Here is a 19,460-nt window from a genome sequence, read left to right as displayed (position 1 = left end):
GGCCAGAAAATAGTGGCACACACACCTTTAATCCTAGCATTCTGGAGGCAGAGATCCATCTGGATCTCTGTGAGTTCAAAGCCACACTGGAAACAGCCAGGCATGGTGACACACGCCTTTAATCCCAGGAAATGACGGCAGAAAGCAGAAAGGTATATAAGGCGTGAAAACCAGGAACTAGAACCTGGTTAAGCTTTTAGGCTTTTGAGCAGCATTTCAGCTGAGATCCATTTCGATGAGGACTCAGAGGCTTCCAGTCTGAGGAAACAGGATCAGCTGAGGAATTGGTGAGGTGAGGAAGCTGTGGCTGGATCTGTTTCTCTGATCTTCCAGCATTCACCCCAATACCAGCTTCAGGTTTGATTTTATTAATAAGACCTTTTCAGATTCGTGCTACAGGGTTTCTCATTGCTGCATACCCAAGGGCTGTTTTCATCTAAGTTGTAGAACTCCTGGGATCTAACCGGTTTAGTCACAACAATTGGACCTAGTGATAAGTCTCAGCTTTTATTTTACTGTTAGTGCTTCTGTGGCTCCTGATAGCCACTGCTAGTGTCCACTGCTTGCTCATCTCCAATCTAGTTTGTCACCTACTAATTTTCTTGGCTTTCACTTTGAGACTAATAATAATAATAATAATAATAATAATAATAATAATAATAATAAAAACCAACCTATTTTCTTCCCCACAAACAGACAATTCAGTTATGTATGTCACATCTGCAAAAAAAAAAAAAAAAAAGCCAACAAAAGGACATCTTGTAGTTTGGATTTGTTCCTAGCGAATTTTAGAGCTTCAGTCAGTCTCCTTACCTAAGAGACTATTTCGGTAGTTTCTTCCTTCCAAATTCTAAAGCACTGACATTAAAAACTAATTAGTAGCATGGCTGGAGAGATGGCTCAATGGTTAAGAACACTAGCTGTTCTCCCAAAGGATCGAGGTTCAATTCCGAGTACCTACATGGTAGCTCACAACCAACTGTAACTCCAGACCCAGAGGATCCAACACCTTTCTCTGGCTTCCTCAGGGACGAAGTACACATGCAGTACACAGACATACACGCATGCACACACATAAAATAATAACTTTTTAAAAATGAAGCAGTTGGGCTGGCTGACAGTTTAATCAATGAAGCACTTGCTTACAAGCATGAGGACCTGAGTTCAATCACCAGTACACACATAAAAAGCGGGACATCCGCTGGAGAGGCGGATAAACGAGGATCCCCAGGACTGTCTGCCAGTCTACTCACGTGGGGAGCTCCACGCCAGGAGAGATCCTTTCTAAAACAAACAACAACAAAACCAAGGTGGATAGTAACTGAAGAATGATAACCAAGGTTGTCCTCTGGCCTCCACACCTGTACATGTCCATCCAAGTGCACGCAATCGTGAATACACACACACTGCCAAACTCACGAGGGTTTTGGTTTTTGTTTTTTTCTGAGACAGAGTTTCTCTGTGTAAAAGCCCTAGCTATCCTGGTTCTTGCTGTGTAGACCAGACTGGCCTAGAACTCACAGAGATCCACCTACTTCTGCCTCCTGAGTGCTGGAACTAAAGGCATACGCCACCATGCCCAGCTCATTAGAAATTCTTAATAATAAAAAATCCCCTCTTACAATGTGTGTGAAAAAGGGAGACTAACTCAACATGGTTTCAATCATTAAAAATGTACTTGATAGCCAGGCGTGGTGGTATACACCTTTAATCCCAGCACTTGTAAAGGTAGAGGCAGCAGGGTCTCTGTGAGTTCTAGCCTGGTCTACATAGTAAGTTCCAGGACAGCCAGAGCCATACAGAATCCTTATCTTAAGCAAACAAACAAAAACCAGTGTACAATAAAAAGAAACTAAAAGCATAAGTATCAATAAGGTATCTGGAGCTTCATTAAGATCTAGAGAGAAGGCGCAGTGACTAGGAGCACTTCCAGAGTACCCAGGTTCAATTCCCAGTATTCACATGACAGCTAACAATCTTCTACAATTCCAATACCCTCTTCTGGCTTCCATGAGCACTGCACACATGTGATACACAGACAAACATGTAGGCCAAACACTCATACACATAAAAATTTTAAGTCAATTTATTTTTAAAAAGACCTATTGACAGCACCGTCACAATATGTGACAGTCTGTGTAACAGCAACACTCAGTAGGCCCCGGTTTCTCGCATCCTTTCCGGTAGCCAACACGGCAGGAGAACCCTGCCTACTCATCTAGCAAGGGTGTGAGCAAGACAGAGTAGCCCAGCCCAGGAGAATATGTCTGATATGGTTTGAACACTCAGCATGAAAAAAACCACCCCTCCCCCACCCCCTTTTTTTTTCCTCAAGGCAATAAGAGCACATACTGACAACTCCCTGCACTACATCTTGGATTATATCTCTACTGTCTTGTTTAATTACTTCGACATTTGTTAAGAAAAAGTAGAAACAGCCTGTAATCTCAAGACGTGGGGACAGAGACAGGAAGATCATAAGTTCCAGGTCAGCCTAGGCTAAATGTTGAGACCCTGTCTCAAAAAGATGGGGTAGGGAGTAAAATCAATAAAAACATCTAATATAATATAAATACTGTAACTACAAATAAATTTCTAATTTATTAGTACAGTAATGAACTGAATATGAGTTTCAATATGTATTTATTGAACAATGTTCACTTCTGCTGCCAATTAGTACAGAGTTCCTGCATCTCCCATAAAGATATCATATCATCAGTAAGAAAATATGAAGAGGCTGAAAAAATGGCTCAGCAGCTAAGTACTGCAAATGCCAGTAATTCAAGCTCCAAGTGATTCAACGCCCTCTGTTGCCTTCCATGTGCACTCAAGTACACATACCCACACATACGTGTGCATATACTTACACACTTACACACACACACACACACACACACACACACACAAATCTTTAGACAGAAAAAGAGAAAATTTAGCCAATGTGGGGCTGGAGAGATGGCTCAGTGGTTAAGAGCACTGGCTGTTCTTTGAGAGGTCCTGAGTTTAATTCCCAGCAACCACATGGTGGCTCACAACCATCTGTAGTGAGATCTGGCGCCCTCTTCTGGTCTGTGTACGTGATAAATAAAATAAATCCTTAAAAAAAAAAAAGAAAGAAATGCCCTCTACTTGTATGACTGGTTCTCATAGGCCTTTAAAAAAAAAAAAGAAAAAAAATTTAGCCAATGCAGGATAGGCAGTGAGCAGTAAAATCCTTTAAACATACATAACTATAATTTTTATGTCTGTAGAACATATCTGCACTTCTATTTGCATATTCTATATGCTTCAGTCATTCCCTTTGCCCATATTTGTATTATTATATATAGTAGTCTGTAAAAATTCTTTATAAATTAGAGATACTAACTATACCGTCCAATAGACATACTGAGTGTGGTTAATCCAAACTGATGGGCTGTAAGTGTGAAATACACACTGGATTCTGAAGACAACACAAACTAGAAAACAGCTCAAGTTTTTTTAAAATTATATGTCAGAATATTTTAATATACTAGCTAAAGTATATTAATCTCGTTTTACTTTTTAAAATATGGCTACCAGGGGCTGGAGGGATGGCTCAGGGATCAAGAGCACCGACTGCTCTTCCAGAGGACCCGGGTTCAATTCCTGGTACCCACATGGCAGCTCACACCTGTCTGTAACTCCAGTTCCAGGGGATCTGATACCCTCACACACACATACATATAGGCAAAACATCAATGCACATAAAATAAAATTATTTTTAAAAATATGGATAGCAAACAATGCAAAACTACATTATGTGGCTCAACTCTTGAATTCTGCCTTTTTTCTTTGCCTTCACAGAGATTTCTTCCTTTGTTCTTTTTTTGTTGTGTTGTTTTTTGAGACAGGGTTTCTCTGTGTACCCTGGCTGTCCTGAAACTCACTCTGTAGACCAGGCTTGCCTTAAACTCAGAGATCCGCCTGCCTCTGCCGGGACTAAAGGCATGTACCACCATGCCTGGTCTGTCCTCTGATTATCCTTTAGAAGCCTTAACTAGACAGGTAAGCACTTTAGAAGCAGAAACTAAAATTTATTTCTTCTGAAAGGAAATCATCTGGTTTTGGATACCGGCTCCCCCCTCCTAAAACAAAACAAAAAATGAGCTTCAAATAGTTTTTCTTGTAGCATGCATCCAACTTAAATAGCACTTTCTCCACATGATTTTTAAATTTAACCACAGTTATGCTTGCTCTCTCAAATACTGTAACAAAACTTCCACAAAGGTGACATCTTAATCTAAAAGGGTTTTAAGTGTAAAAACATGCAAATATTTTGTAGTAGTAAACATCCTAAAGAACTATGCCAAGTCACCCTCAAATGGATGAGATGGGCAATTCTTATCTGTGTTGCACTAATGAGGCCTGGTGACAGTCACAGAGTAAGAACGACAAATTACACTATCTCAACTCATTTCACTAACACTGAAAGGGCAGTGTGGACCACATTTAGCAGCCACTATATGAATTTCAGTGTAATATGCCAAAGTTTACTTGGTGTTTTAGAATAGAGTATATACAGACGATTCATTCTGTCCTTAAGACTATCAGGCATATTGCCAATAGGGGAAAACTCCAAAGCTACAGTTTGCTGTCACTAAAAAAAAAACCTCCAAAAGCCAGTGTTATTGTAATAAATTAATCTGCAGTCTTAGGAGCCAGCTTATAGATTTATTACAAATAAGATATGAATGTAGGGTGCCTTATTTGCACAGCACAGGAATCTGTTACCGTTTTTACCACTCAAGAGCCTGAACAGCAACAGCTTTCGACCTCCACTCAAGTGTTTGAAGCCTGAATGTTTGAGAAACGTTTCTGTAAACACTCTTGGCAACTTCCAAAGATCGGGGGGATCGGGTGGGCGGTGGATTTGGTCCTGTTCCCTTCCTTCTGGGCTCTGCTATGAGTCCTCTGTATCAAGCTGTGACAAGTCAAGCTATGGCAACAAGGGAGGTGAACAAGAAAAGAACTTACAGGTTTAATGCTATTTTAGAAATTCTGGAACAACTTAAGTTTGACTGCGAACGAAATGCAGAAGATCAAAACTCAATCCCCCCCGCCACCCGAGGCGGGAGATGGCTTATATACAGCTTCAGGAGACGTTTTCACCGAAAGGATTGTTCAATGAAACTGCACAGTTCTTTGGGTGTCCGGTCCCCAAACTAGGCTCATTCGACAACTGTGAGAAGCTCACACCTTAAGATCCACACGGGACATCCACTTTGATCGGGGGACATTTAAGAAAAAGGAGCTAGCACTGGAAGAAAAACAACACTCAACCTAAGCGTCAGGTAAAACCGCGGCGGCGAACTCAGGGGACCCTCCAAGCTGGTGGGACCCGCCATTTCCCACGGCTTGTTTGGGTCGCCGTGGGTCCCTGCGATCCGCGCTGAGCTCTCCGGTCCAGTCTGGGGATCCGCCTCGGGGTGTCCCCAGGCCCGCTGGCCCCCGCGGCGACTCTGCTCGCGGGGGACACCTGTGGGGACCGTGCGAGACCGGCAGGCTCCGGACTGGGGGAGGGCAAGCTGGTCAACTGCCGAGGCCAGGGGCGGCCTCGGCCGGTCACTCACCCTGGCTGCGGCCGCCGCCGGCCACTGCCCGGCCGCCACCGAGCCTGCACAGCGTCGCCCAGCTGCACCTGTGCGCCGCCACGGCGGCGGCCAAGCCCGGAAACATCCTGGCGGGGCAGAGGCCCCCACTCGGACACCGCCTCCTGCCTCCGAGCCGCCGGCCGCGCCAACTGACTCCATAGACTGGACCCCAGCGGACACGACTCTGCGCGCCGCCAACGGCGGCCTCGGCGACCCGGAAGCCGTGGCGCTGTGGCGCGACGGCGGAAGTGACGGGAAACGCCGCGCTGGGGGCGGGGCGGGGGCGGGGCGGCCCGTGGAGGGGGCGGGGCGGGGGCGGCCAGCGGTGGAGACAAGGTTTCCACGGTGTGCCTTCCCACCTGTGGTTGGCATTTGGAAGTCCGTGTCGCGTTGTTTGAGGGATAAACCGTCTGCCGAAGCGCTGCCCGACTCCGCGGGGTGGGACGAGGGAGGGGAAGGCAGGGTTTGAACCCTCGGCACCCAGGTCGCCTTGCTCCCATTACTCAACCTCAGATTCTCGGTGGTACCAGGAGTCTTCCTCTAGCTCTACCTTTTCTAGAAAACTAGAGGCGTCCGTGAAATGAAAGGTTTTACGTGTTGGTGATACTATGTGTTACACGAAGATGGAACAGTTTTGAAACCGCCTAGTCCCAGAGAGAAACTTGAACACCCTTTGCTTGTTTCAACTATTCCCATGTCAGGTTCATTTGGGTCTTGGCTTAAGCCTGAGAGACCTTTGACCATCGTAAACTATAATTAACGTGGTTATTATTCTCTACATCATTGTCCCGTATGCTTTTCTTTAAAATAACACTACTGAAGCCAGGCGTGGTGGTCACGCCTTTAATTCCAGCACCGGGGAGGCAGAGGCAGGCAGATCTCTGTGAGTTCGGAGCCAGGGTTTCTTTGTGTAACAGCCCTGGCTTGTCCTGGAACTCACTTTGTAGACCAGGCTGGTGCTGACTATTATGTCAGAAAGAAAAAAGTAGAAGTGGAAAATGATGAAGTGGCATTTCATGATTCCCATACACCATAATTTCTGCGAGGTTTTTCCATCGAAGTTCCAGCATTTACCAGACACTCTAAGATCCTGCTGGCTGTCCTTGGTTTCATCCTGTTTAGTTCTGGAACAATGATGATTCTCGTCATGAGACAAACCTGGCTGGCTATCTGGAAAATGGACTTAGATGATTCATTACAAAATAATGGGAATGGTTCCATGCTGAGGCTAAGACTACACATTTAATTTTGAGTACAGATCTGCTGGATGTGTTCTTTTCCCCTTCAGGATTGGTGGGGAAGGAGTTTACCCACCTGAACATTTTTTTTTTAAAGGTTTACACATAAAGGGACCATCAGACCACAAACAGGGTTATTGGTTTCCATTACACAACCAGTCAGAGAGAAAGTGGATCTGTAGACAAATTTTGCATGTATAGTGCACATGCAAAACTGTTCATATTGTTTCAGACCACGTTAATTCCCAGCTCCATTTTTCAGAGATGTTGAGACATTTGCCTCCATTCAGCATGAATGTGGTACAACATGAAATCAGACTCAGGCCCTCTCTCACTCCAAATATGTGTGCTGAAAACCATTATGTAAGAGGAAATGCAAAAGGTGTGTTTTGTGTGTGTTATATGCATGTGTGTACTGTATGCAGAGGCTAGAAGTTGGTACCAGGAGTCTTCCTTTAGCTCTACCTTTTCTTAAAATCGAATTTATTTGTGGGTGCACTGCATGGTGAGAACATGGTATGTCAGTTCTCTTTCCACCATGTGGGTCCCAGGGATTGAACTCAGGTCATTTCATTCATCAAGTGTGGTGACAAGTGCCTTTATCTGCTGAACCATCTTGTCAGCCCCTCTGATGTATTTTTAAGTGTTATTATTGTGCGTGTTTGCATAAGTGCGTTCATGATGGGGGGGAGCATGTGCCATTTCACACATGGGGTGGTCAAAGGACAACTTTGTGGAGTCTGTTATTTTTACCTTTATGTGGGACCTGGGTATCAAACTCAGGTCATCGGCCTTATGCAGCAAGCAGTTTTACCTGTTGAGCAATCTCCAGAGCCAAGAATGGGTTATTCTCTTGCTTTTTGACTCCAACATTGCTGAGGTTGTGTGGGGAATTTCACAGGTTTTTTTGTTTCATTAGAAAGGATCTCAATGTAGCATTTGCAAAGAGATGGAACACAGATCTATTCTGACCAGATGATAGGGAGCTTTTTTTTTTTTTTAAACTAAATTTGAGGTTGTTTTAAAGGAGGACTAAAATCACATCCCTGGAATGAAAATCTTAATGACAGCTACAGGAGCTAAAGTTTGAAAAAGGACAAGTGTAGAGAACAGGAGGTGTCTGGCTTGTGTCTCCCCAGAGTCTCGTCAAGCAGGTTAGAGCTTTCCTCACCTGATACACTGTGAACATCTTCAGACTGGGTTGTTCCCTCATCTTCTTACCCTGTGTGGTCAATGTACATTAGAGCGTGGGGTATAGGATGTGTGTAGCGATAAAGGAATGGAAAATAAAACTACACTTTCAACTCTCCTTTAATATCTAGCCCCTCATTCGGAAGGATAAAGATGAAATTTCTATGAAATCGCTCCAACTTCTACCCTAGAGAGTGAATGTTTAGCGCACTCCCTCATTTTCTGGTCAACTTCCCTTCTCAATATAAATAAATCTAGGATCCACAGTGCTCCCCACTCACTTTTCTCCTTCCTCTTCTCTCCTCTCCCCTTTCTTTTGTTCACTGGGGCTGGTTTTGAACAGGCAGGAACTCCTGACCTTAGCTCTCTGTCTGTTGGGATGATTTCAACAATATAAACACATTGCTTGTCATTTGTTCTACTTTTCCTAATCTTAATTACGTATTAATCTTAGCCATGCCCTGTCTACTTCTGAACCTAAGTAGCTCTAGAGAAATAGAAGTGAGAAGAAAATCCTGTTCCTGCCCTGATTTCTGGTTAGAAAGAAGCAGATAGTGCAGAAAGGAGGCCAGAACGTGGTCTGGTTTTGCCTCTGGAAGATGACGCCTCGGCTGTGCCTGAGAAACAGTAAACAATCCTGACCATGAATTTGGCTGCATTCCAAAAAGGAACAAATTCACTGAAGCATCACATTGCCCGTTCTTCTGCTCAACAGGAGGAAACTTTAAGAAGCCACAGACTTCCCAAAGAAGTGAGACACAGGAAAGACACTAATAAAGAGAAACAAAAGGAAAAATTTGAAATTAGATGCTAAATGCTCTTTTTAAAAGTTACAAATATGAAGTATCAAACAATTATTACTAAACTCACATGTCTTCAACAAGTGAACTGCAATCAGAGGTCAGAGTACAAAAAAGAATGATTAACTTGAACCAGAGCATCGACTTCATGTTGCTTTGGCAACTTTTGCACCCTTGCTTGTTCGGAGCGTGGACTCACATTCTTATCCCTTTCCCATGAAAATAAGGCTTTCCCTCCCTCTAGTAGTTAACTTATCTCTACCCCTAGCCAAGAAAGACCAGTCCATAATGGAAGCTATACTTCAGTCAAGATTCACAACCCTAATTCCTTTTCCATGGGAAAAAAAAAATTCCAGTTGCTAATTTACCCTTCCCCCTAGCCGAGAAATACCAGTCCACATTGCAGGCTGTGCTTCCAATTAAGGGGCTAGGCTATTAGTTGCTCGGATAAAAACAGGAGCAGTTGTCGCCCATCACCCCCACCTCATTTAGAGGGTAGGAGAAAGTGGAGGCAGATTAATTGAGGCCAGCGCAGCAGTCCCAGCAACAGACAGACATCTGAGCAGGGCTTGGAGGCCACTGCAAGGGCTCTAAGAGTGGAAGCCACTAAGCTTAAGATTTTGAGCTGAGGAAACACGTTAAGAGGATTCAGCAGGTCAATGGGTACTACATCAGAAACAAACCGCAGAAAGGAGTAGGCAAAAGTGGAAGTGTAAGGAAGCTACTGTTTCGATCTAGGTAGGAGATGGACGCATTTCCTGTTCCTGTGGTAACTGAGGCTGCTGAAAACAGTCTGTTTCTGGCTATGTCTGAAAGCATACCTGGCAATTTGGGGACAGGGCCCTTTTGAGACATTCTAATGACTTAATGCTTTTGACAGCATGTTGAGTTAATGCATTACCAGTGGTATAAAAGCTCCTCCATTAATCGTTTTACAGTTCATACTACCTGACACATGAAGCAAGATGTAGTATCAGTACTGTGCATTAACAGTTTAATAAATATTAGGGTGGGGGTGGCTCAGGGGGAAAGTGCTTGCCACACCAGTGTGAGAACCTGAGTTCAAATTCCCCAAGTCCACTTAAAAAGGTGGTTGTGGTAGGACACATCTGTAATTCTAGTATTCCAGTGGTGAGAAAGGAGGTAGAGGCCGTGAATCCTAGGACGCTCATGGACCCACAACCCTAAACACCCAGTTTCGAGTAAGGTGCAAGGCAAGGACCCACATCTAAGGTTGTCCTCTGGCCTCCACAAGGACACCACAGCATCCTTGTGTCACACACAAACTTTTATTGCCTACCATGCACATGTCATGGTAATTTAGTTACAAAATATTTTAAATAACACCAGAGTTTACCAAAATGATTGGGGTTAAAAGAGGTGGTACCAGTGCCCTAAGCACATAGGCCTGGTGGCTCATTAGAGGGGAAAGCAGTCAAGCTGCTTGGAAACTGTTAAGACAAAAAAAAGAAAAGAGGGCCTCAGAAGGAAGCCTGGTTCTTGGACTTCCCAGGACTCCTGAAGAAGGAAAGGATTAACTTTTTGAGGCCACTCTGTTGGTGGGATTTTGCTGTGGTCATCCCAGCTGACTAATTTTGTAAGGGAAAGGTGACTTAATCTATAGCAAAACAGTCTTTAGTTGGCCAATTTAACACACACACTCACACGGATGGTCAATCATAGTTTCACATTTAGGTTACAGTTTAACCACAAGGTCCACAATCACTAGTTGCTGATTTTAAGTTCTTGTCCTTACATTCCATTCAGAGCCATGAGGTCTTGGGCTCTGGAAAGCAACACGTGGTGATATGGCAGTCAGCAGAGACTCTCCGAAGAGCCCTTTCATATACAATGTGATTAAGAATAACTTATGTATCAGGTTTGAACGACTCAAAATGGGGGAAAAAATGAAATACATCAATTAGCTTGTCTATCTATTGTTAATGTTTTGATTATACTGGAGTAAACAAAACATTAAAAATTAATTTTATTAGTATTTTTATTATGTTTTATGGTGCTGGGGATGGACCCCATGACTTTTTACATAGTAATGCAAAGGACATACTACCACTGACCTATACGCCAAGTCTCTTTTTATTGTTTTGAATGTGGCTAGCAGAAAATCTAAATTTACCTACATAACTGGCACTGCATTTCTACTACATACCACCCCTAAGTCTAGGTCATCGTGAAGTATTTCCTTCCTTCAAATGCCAGCTACAATTCTTTTAAGTCATCAAAAAAGCAATCTTTCCCTGCTCCAACTGGTTGTGTGTGTGTGTGTGTGTGTGTGATGGCAGCGGTGGTGGGGGTGCGGTGGGGTGGGGGTGTTAATGTGCGTGTGTGCAAGTCCACCTGCATGTGGGGGCTATGGGAGGACAAGAGATGCTGTGCTCTATCGCTCTTCCTATTATCTCCGAGACAGGGTCTCTCACTTCCTAAAGCTACTGAGGTCCCGGCCTCGGTACATCAGTGCTAGGGTTACAGGAGCACATGGCCATGTCCAGCTTTCTATATTGAGTTCTGGGGATTTGAACTCAGGTCCTAGTGTTCACACAGCAAGCACACCTACCTGTGGAGCCATCTCCCCAGCCCTCCAACTGGTTTAACATCAACAGTGGGTAGGTTTCAAAATGTGTATGTGTAGCACAGCAGAGTAAAGTCTTCATTGGGCCTATGAAATGTATCTACTGCAATTAAGTCTTTTCTTATTTCACTGAATCCTTTTCCTCCATTACCTTAGGTATCCTTGTTTTTTAAAACCACTCTTCTATTGTATTAACCTTTAGAGATTCAATATCCCAGAAATGGGGCTGGCAAGAAAACCATATCCATCACACATACTTTAATGTTTAGGTCTTGTATTATTTTTCATGAGGAAACAGATGTTTTGAGCAATTAAATGTGTTCCCCCAAATCAGAGAGCTATATAAGATACTTACTGCTGAAATATAGGTTCCTATGATATTTTTATAATTGTATTACAGTATCATGTTTGCAAGCTTCTAAATGTAAACTTTTTGAAATTTTAGAATTTTACAACCTGAGGAGGTAAAACTGTATGTGGCCATCATTACAACTATTACCTATTACTATACAGTATCTAGAGAACTGTGGTTATTTTCTGACTGGGTTAGAAAATACAAGTACATAGGAGAGGAAATTATGTTAGATTATCCAATGAAGCAGGCTTCAGAATTGTTCTAAATTATAGATGACTGTGAGAAGGACAAAGTTTACTAAGTTCTTGTATGGAAAGCACTGTTAAATGTTGTGTTTGATTCATCTATCATCTCATAAAGTATGTGTGGCCATCAGGCCAGTTTACAGGGATACAGGCACAATGAAATTAAAATGCAACTGAAATCAGTCTGAAATTCAGACCCCTGACCATGGCCAGATCACATGTTCTTCCAATGCCAAGAGGCTTTCAATGTCTGGCAGAGAAACATAACACTTAGATACATCCTCAGCATATCACAGATATGGGGATAATTTGGAGGAGAGAGTGATGTCTTTTAATCATTTGCTGATTTTAAAGATGTTACTTCTGCAAAGAGCTCTTCCAGGTAGACACATGTGAAGTTTGGCTAAGTAACCACACTCTAGTTTCTACCTCCTGTGTAAATCTCTGGAATTGGCAGGCTAAAACAGAAGTCTTTGTACTGGAATGGGGAAAAGTTTTGAGTAGGTTCAAAGTTGAGTTTCTTTTTTATTTTTTTGCTGGAGATTGAACCCAGAGTCTTACAAATGTTTAACCCAAGTTCTGCCACTGAGCTGCATGCCCAGTCCTGAGCTTTATTTTCCTTAGTGTTGACTTAAAACTTGGGGGTCACAAAGATGAAGCAACACAGATTCATCAAGTACTCTCTTGAGGGTAGCTCCTTACAAATTGCAGGAGTCCCAGTCTCTAGAGGTAAATCAGAAATATAGTGTAAATACAGCCCTTTGTAAAAATCTTTTCACATGTAACAAATCAAGCAATCTCCAATTTTTGTCTCTACTAGCCACATTTAACGAATGAGGAAATTTAGGCCTAGAAAAACAATGAGAATGTCCAAATACTAGAATCATGATTTCTGACAGACATTTTTATTTTTGAGACAGGGTTTCACATGGTTCAGAATAGCAACAAACTTGTTATATATCTAAAATTGGTCTTGAACTCCAGATCTTCCTGCCTCCCTCTCTCAAATGTTGAGATTACTGACCTGAGCTCAGCTTTGCCCATGACTCCTGGTTTTGTGGATAGAACTTATATTTTAACATCTGGGTTGCTAAATTAGATCTACAGTGTGACTGGCAGTATTTTGGTACTTGGAGGTTGGTGCTAAGATATCAAACCCAGGGCCTTGTTTGTGCTAAGTCAACACAATACCATGTGCCAGCCCTAAAAGTTGCATCCCTTTGTGTTAAACATGTGCTCTTCTGCTCAATGCAATTTTCAAACTTCTGTGCATGTGTGTGCCCACGTGCGGAGGCCAAAGGATATCAGATGTCTTCTTCATGCTTTTTCACTGAACCTGCACTCACAGTATTTTTTTCAGCTAGGCTCGTGGCCAGTAAGCTTCAGCAATCCTCCTGCCTCCACTTTCTGAGTGCTGTGGGATGATCCTTCTGTATGCTGTGAATATCTATCAGTCTCATTGTTTAATAATAAAGCTGTTTGGCCAATAGCATGGCAGGACAAAGTTAGGCAGGATAATCAAACTGAGGACTGGGATGAAGAGGGAGGAGTCAGGAGAGACATGGGCGAGCCTGCCCAAGACGCCAGAGGACAGGTAAAGCCACAAACCACATGGCAATGCAGATTAATGGAAATGGATTGATTTAAATATAAGAGCTAGTGAGTAATAAGCCTGAGCTATTGGCCGAGCATTCTGTAATTAATAAGTTTTTATATTTATTTGGGACTGGGCGGTTGGGGCAAAAAAAACCCAAAAAACAAAAAACTCCACCTTTGTTTAGACCTGGGTTATGGGCACTGGAGACTTTACTTGCCTTTTTAAGTGGAGAGTCCAAACTCAGGTCTTCCCACTTGCGTAATAAGTACCCTCACCTAGAGCCATCTCTCTAACCCCCTTTCCATTTTCTGTCACTAAGCCGGGTAGTTGGCTAATTATTGTGTTGGGACTCCTAATCAACATCCAATAGCAAGTATTAAAAGACTGTGCAACTCTGTGCCCTGACTTACATCCATACTTGCCAGTTTACGTTTACCAAAAATGTACTGTTTTACTGTCATCAAGAGAGGGTCTCACTCTATACACCAGGCTGGCTACAAAGTCAAAGTGAGCCCCCTGCCTGTGCCTCCCAAATGCTATGATTACAAACATCTATCACCAAATCTGGAAAGACGATTATTTTAACGTTAAATCCTTTATTTAGTGGCTGAGCCCCAAATGACCCCCTTGTCGGCATTCTCCTCATCTGCAGGACTCCCCCCGTTGTTTTTGGTGAAACTGGATATGAAAATCCTACACTTGGTCCAGCAAGATGGCTCAGTAGTGGGTAAAGGCACTGCCTGCTAATCCTGACAAAGTTCGAATCCCGGGACTCACACAGTGAAAACAGAAAACCAATTCTGCAAGTTGTCATCTGACCTCCACAGATACACCATGGCACAAGCTCGTGTGCCCATTTGCATGGACGAACAGATGACGGACGGACGCACACACACACACACACACACACACACACACACACACACACACACACACACACACACCTTTTCCAAATGCCAGTCACCTTTTCAAGGAAAAATAGGCCACCACCTCCCTTGCAAAGGGAATCATAGCACTTCTAATCCTGATACTTTCCAGGTGGAGGCAGAATCCACAGCTTAAGCTTGAACTACATTAAAAAAAAAGCCAATTTCCCATTCTCATCACTTCCCCCAGGGGGCAGAGCTGCTGATGTCTCTATCCTGCTCTGAGGGCAGTAGAGGAAGAAAGGCCAAGCTCTACTTTTACTAAGACATAGCAGCATTTTCCTTTGCCTTCAACATGTTCATCTTAGTTAAGGTTTCTGTTGCTGTGATAACACAGCATGACCAAAAACAACTTGAGAAGGAAAGGTTTTATTTAAGTTTACAACTCTTAAGCCATGCTCCCATCTCTAAGGGAAGTCAAGGCAGGAGCCTGGAGGCAAGAGCTGAGAGGCTCTGCTTGTTGCCTTGCTCCTCATGGCTTGCCTAGCCTGCTTTCATTGCTAACCCAGGACACTGGCCCAAGGGGCAGCACTCCCCACATACATTATTAATCAAAAAAATGTCCTGCCTACAGTCAATCTGATAAAGGTATTTTTCTTTTTCTTTCCCCGCTTTGGTTTTTCAAGACAAGGTTTCTCTATGTAACAGCTCTGGCCGTGCCGTAACTCACTCTGTACACGAGGCTGGCCTCGAACTCTGAGAAGTGCCTGCCTTTGCCTCAGAGCTGGGATTAAAGGTGTGTGCCACCACCACCCGGCTCGAATGTGTTTTCTTGGGGTTCCTCTTCCCACCACTCTAGGTTTGTATTAAGTGGACACACAAAAAACAGCAAGCATAACTGACCCCTTGTCAACTTGACACACAAACATATCACCTTTCGACTGTAATCTTTCTTATTTGTTCCCAAGCTGTCAAGTTGACATTAGTATCACAACAAAAAACATAACTTTAAAAATCCCATAGTCTTTAAAAAATTCACACATTTAAGAAAGTTCAGTCTCTTTAAGTGCCTATAAAACCAAGAATAAGTTACATACTTCCTTATTCCAAGGGGGGAAAATCAAGGGCATGGTTACATTCAAATAAAAGCAAAACCAAGGTCCTCCACCGTTAAAGCTCAGCTTCAAACATCTGGGATGCATAATCTTCCGGGCTCCAAGGGGCTTGAACAGCTTCTTACCCCGCCATCGCCCCCCCACCGGCTCTGCTGTCCACAGCATACACTGCTTGTCTCCTGGGCTCAGGCCGCTCCACTTCACAGCTACTGCTGTCCTTGGCAGTTGTCCCATGCTCTGGCATCTCCAAAGTGCTAGAGCTTCTTGCTGCAACTGGGCTGCACCTTCACCAACAGCCTCTTGGGGGCTCTCTTCAGGGACTCTGACCTTATGACACGGTGCCAAGCCTCAACTTCTCTCTATGACCCACCCCTTCAATCCTGAGGCTTCTACTGCCACTGAGGCTGTTACCTTCACCAGTGACCTCTCATGGGGTCATGCCTCAGCTGCTCTCCAGGACCCTTTCATGCTTTCAAGACTCGTACCACCTGCTACTCTCACACATTACCAAGTTCAGCTGTTAGTACAGCTGTTAATGCCCTCTCCAGACCACAGCTTGTGTGTTGATCCTGAGGAAATACTTCATTTTACTGGTTCAATTTCTTGTCAATCAGTCTACTCATAAGCCCTAGCTGAGCAGAACCACAGCTTCTCAATTAAAAGTATCGAGTGCACCAATAGACTAGAAGGCATTCTTCTTCCCCATGGAACTTCACTGGCCAGGTCTCCATTGTCTACAATGCTCTCAATACAGCCTTCTATGTTCCCACAACAGTTCATTAAGCTCTGGGCACTCAATGGCTTTCCAGCCCAAAGCTGCACAGTCCTTCCAACAAGGACTAAAGACAATATGGCCAGGTCTGTCAAAGCAGTAGCCCACTCCTGGCACCAATTTGTCTTAGTTAGCGTTTCTATTGCTGTGAAAAAATACTATTATCAAAACAAACAAACAAAAAAAAACCTCAAGGAAGAAAAAGTTTCTCTCAGCTTACATCACACTCCAGTCACTGAGGGAACCCAAGGCAGGAACCTGGAGGCAAGACTGAAGAGGCTACGGAAGAACACTGCTTACTGCCCTGTACCTCATGGCTCGCTCTATTGGCTTTCATTTATAACCCAGGACCACCTGCTCAGGGGTGACACCACCCACAGTGGACCGGGCCACTCCCACATCAATTATTAATCAAGAAAATGCCCTGCAAGCAATCTGGAGGCGTTTTCTTTTAAAGATTTATTTATTATGTACACAGTATTCTGCCTGCATGCTGGAAGAGGGCACCAGATCTCATCGTTGATGGTTGTGAGCTACCATGTGGTTGCTGGGAATTGAACTCAGGACCTCTGGAAGAGCAGCCAGTGCTCTTAACATCTGAGCCATCTCTCCAGTCCCTGGAGGCATTTCCTTAATTGAGGTTCCTCTTCCTAGATAAGTCAGGTTTGTGTCAAGTTGACAAAAAAAAAAGCCAGAGTGCCTTATTTCTATTAACAAGCCTAAAAATATCTGTGAATTACTTAGACATTTTATACTGATCTTACAGATGCTCTTTTAAAGCTATATAATGAAAATTTCTACTGAGAAGTAATATAATGTGAAATTATTTAAACCAGGAGGGGAAAGTATATAGAGATGACAGGTCACAGGAGAGGGTTTTGAGTTCTGTGTAATAAGACTTCAGACACTTTTCACTGCATCGGTCAACATTCATGTATGTTTAAACTTTGCCCTAAGATAAACCTGTGTGTGTGTGTGTGTGTGTGTGTGTGTGTGTGTGTGTGTGTGTGTGTGTGGCGTGTGCAGTGCACACACATGGAGACCAGACACATGCCAGGTGTCCTGCTCCATTTCTCCCCACCTTATTTCCTGAGGACAGACAGGGTCACTCAGTGAAGCTGGAGCAGGCTGGTGGCTGGCAAGCTCGGAGCTCTTCCCTCATAGTGCCAAGGACACCTGCAAATGGGCAACCATGACCAGCTTTGCACATGGATTCTGGGGATTTGAACTGACAACCCCATGCTTGCAGAACAAGTGCTCTTATCCACTGAGCCATCTCCCCAACCCTAAGATAAATCCTATTAAAATAAAATTCTTATTGACACATCACCTATTCTCAAGGATTCAGTATATCACTTCTTTGAGTAGGCCCCATTCAACCAAGGAATGAGCTGATCTTGCCTTCCAAAAGTTCAGAATTATGGAACTGGATGTAGCAGCGTATGTTTTTAACCCAAGTATCCGGGATGCAGAAGCAGGCAGATCTCTATGAGTTTGAGCACCCAGCCTAGTCTACATAGTGAGTTCCAGGACAGCAAGGGCTATGTAGAGAGAGCCTCCTTCAAAAAAACAAAGTTCAGAATTGTGATATAAGAAACTCCAAACCGGGTTTGGAGAGATGGCTCAGTGGCTGGCTGTTCTTCCAGAGGCCCTGAGTTCAATTCCCAGCAACCACATGATGGCTCATAACCATCTGTAATAAGATCTGGCGCTGTCTTCTGGCAGGCAGGCATACACGCAGGCAGAACTCTGTATACATAATAAATAAATCTCAAAAAAAAAAAAAAAAAAAAAAGCCAGGTGATGGTGGCTCACGCCTTTAATCCCAGCACTCGGAGGCAGAGGCAGGTGGATCTCTGAGTCCGAGGCCAGCCTGGGCTACAGAGTGAGTTCCAGGGCAGCCAGGACTGTTACACAGAGAAACCCTGTCTCGAAAACCAAAACAAAAACAATAACAAAAAAAACACTTCAAAGATCTCACTTTTTAAAAAAACTGTATTATGAGCCAACAACATGTATGTCACCAAAATAACCTACCATCAAATCTTTAGGAAGGGGCTGGAGAGTTAGCTCAATGGTTTAGAGCACTGGCTGCTCTTCCAGAGGACCTAGGTTCAGCTCCTAGCACCCACATGATGGCTTACAACTATATGTAACTCCAGTTCCAGGGGATCTGATGCCTTCTGACCTCCACAGGCACCAGGCACCAATGTGGTGCACATACATACACGCAGGCAAAACAGTCATACATAAAGTAATAAATACAGTAGAAAATCTTTAGGAAATCATTTTTTTTTCTTCACTTTCATGTAATGTTGAAGATCAAATCCAGGGTCTCAATCGTGCTCACTAGAGAAGGGAGTGCTTTCTCACCAAGCTGTCCCCAGAGCCCCCCAAACACTCCACTTCCTGGATTACCAAACATTCTTCTGCTTTATGGATAACTCTAGTTGTCTTTGGTCTTTTCTGTAATTCTCTTGTGTGCCATTACCTGCCCTCCCCTCAGAGCTGAGTTGAGTTGGACCAATGAGCTAAAAATTCCCAACCCCATATATGGATAACTAATTAATCCACTGTTTTCCACCCATCAGAATTGCCTTCATATAAAACTGGTTTCTATAATGTGTTTTAGATCGCATTACTAAAGTGGACAAGGATTTAGATAACTGGTTTATACATGGCATTACTTAGTAAGTTCCTGCTGTTCAATCGACAGAAAATATCTACCAATTCTAGACACCTAAAAGGGAAATGTACTTCTGTTATCTGGTGTTGACTGATGACTTTGGATGCATTGTATATTGTGAGGCATTTTAAGGCTATAAATAATTCATCCACCAGGCTATCCATTTCATGAAACAAAAATGTATAGAAGCAAGCAACTGAGATATCTAATGTCCCCCCTCACCAAGTCTCAGCTCGTAATGCAGTTTTCCCATTTAACACCAGTCTTCAACATCACAGTACGTCTGTATTTGTAATGGGAGGAGGACAACAGAAGCATTCAGACTCACCTTCCTCCAACAACAGGCAATCAGGCACAAAGGAAAGCTGAATTCTAACTGTAAATGTACTTGTGCAA

General features: G+C 43.5%; 1 protein-coding gene across 2 annotated transcripts in view; it reads right to left on the bottom strand.

Annotated features, from left to right (window-relative positions):
* The window catches only part of Slc30a9 (solute carrier family 30 member 9), a 55,221-nt gene extending 49,379 nt beyond the window's left edge, over positions 1–5,842 (bottom strand). The window contains exon 1 of one of the 2 annotated variants that reach the window (XM_052735060.1): positions 5,592–5,842. In XM_052735060.1, coding sequence (XP_052591020.1) covers positions 5,592–5,697 — 106 coding nt within the window. In that variant the 5' untranslated portion in view covers positions 5,698–5,842. The remainder of the gene's footprint in view (positions 1–5,591) is intronic. The other variant, XM_052735059.1, reaches the window with a different exon arrangement.
* Positions 5,843–19,460: the final 13,618 nt, after the last annotated feature.

Source organism: Peromyscus californicus, unplaced genomic scaffold, assembly GCF_007827085.1.
Source record: "Peromyscus californicus insignis strain IS unplaced genomic scaffold, ASM782708v3 Scaffold_13__1_contigs__length_99412109, whole genome shotgun sequence".
Taxonomy (NCBI): domain Eukaryota; kingdom Metazoa; phylum Chordata; class Mammalia; order Rodentia; family Cricetidae; genus Peromyscus; species Peromyscus californicus.
The sequence above is the reverse complement of the archived record's forward strand: the minus strand, read 5'-3'. Positions and strand labels throughout refer to the sequence as shown.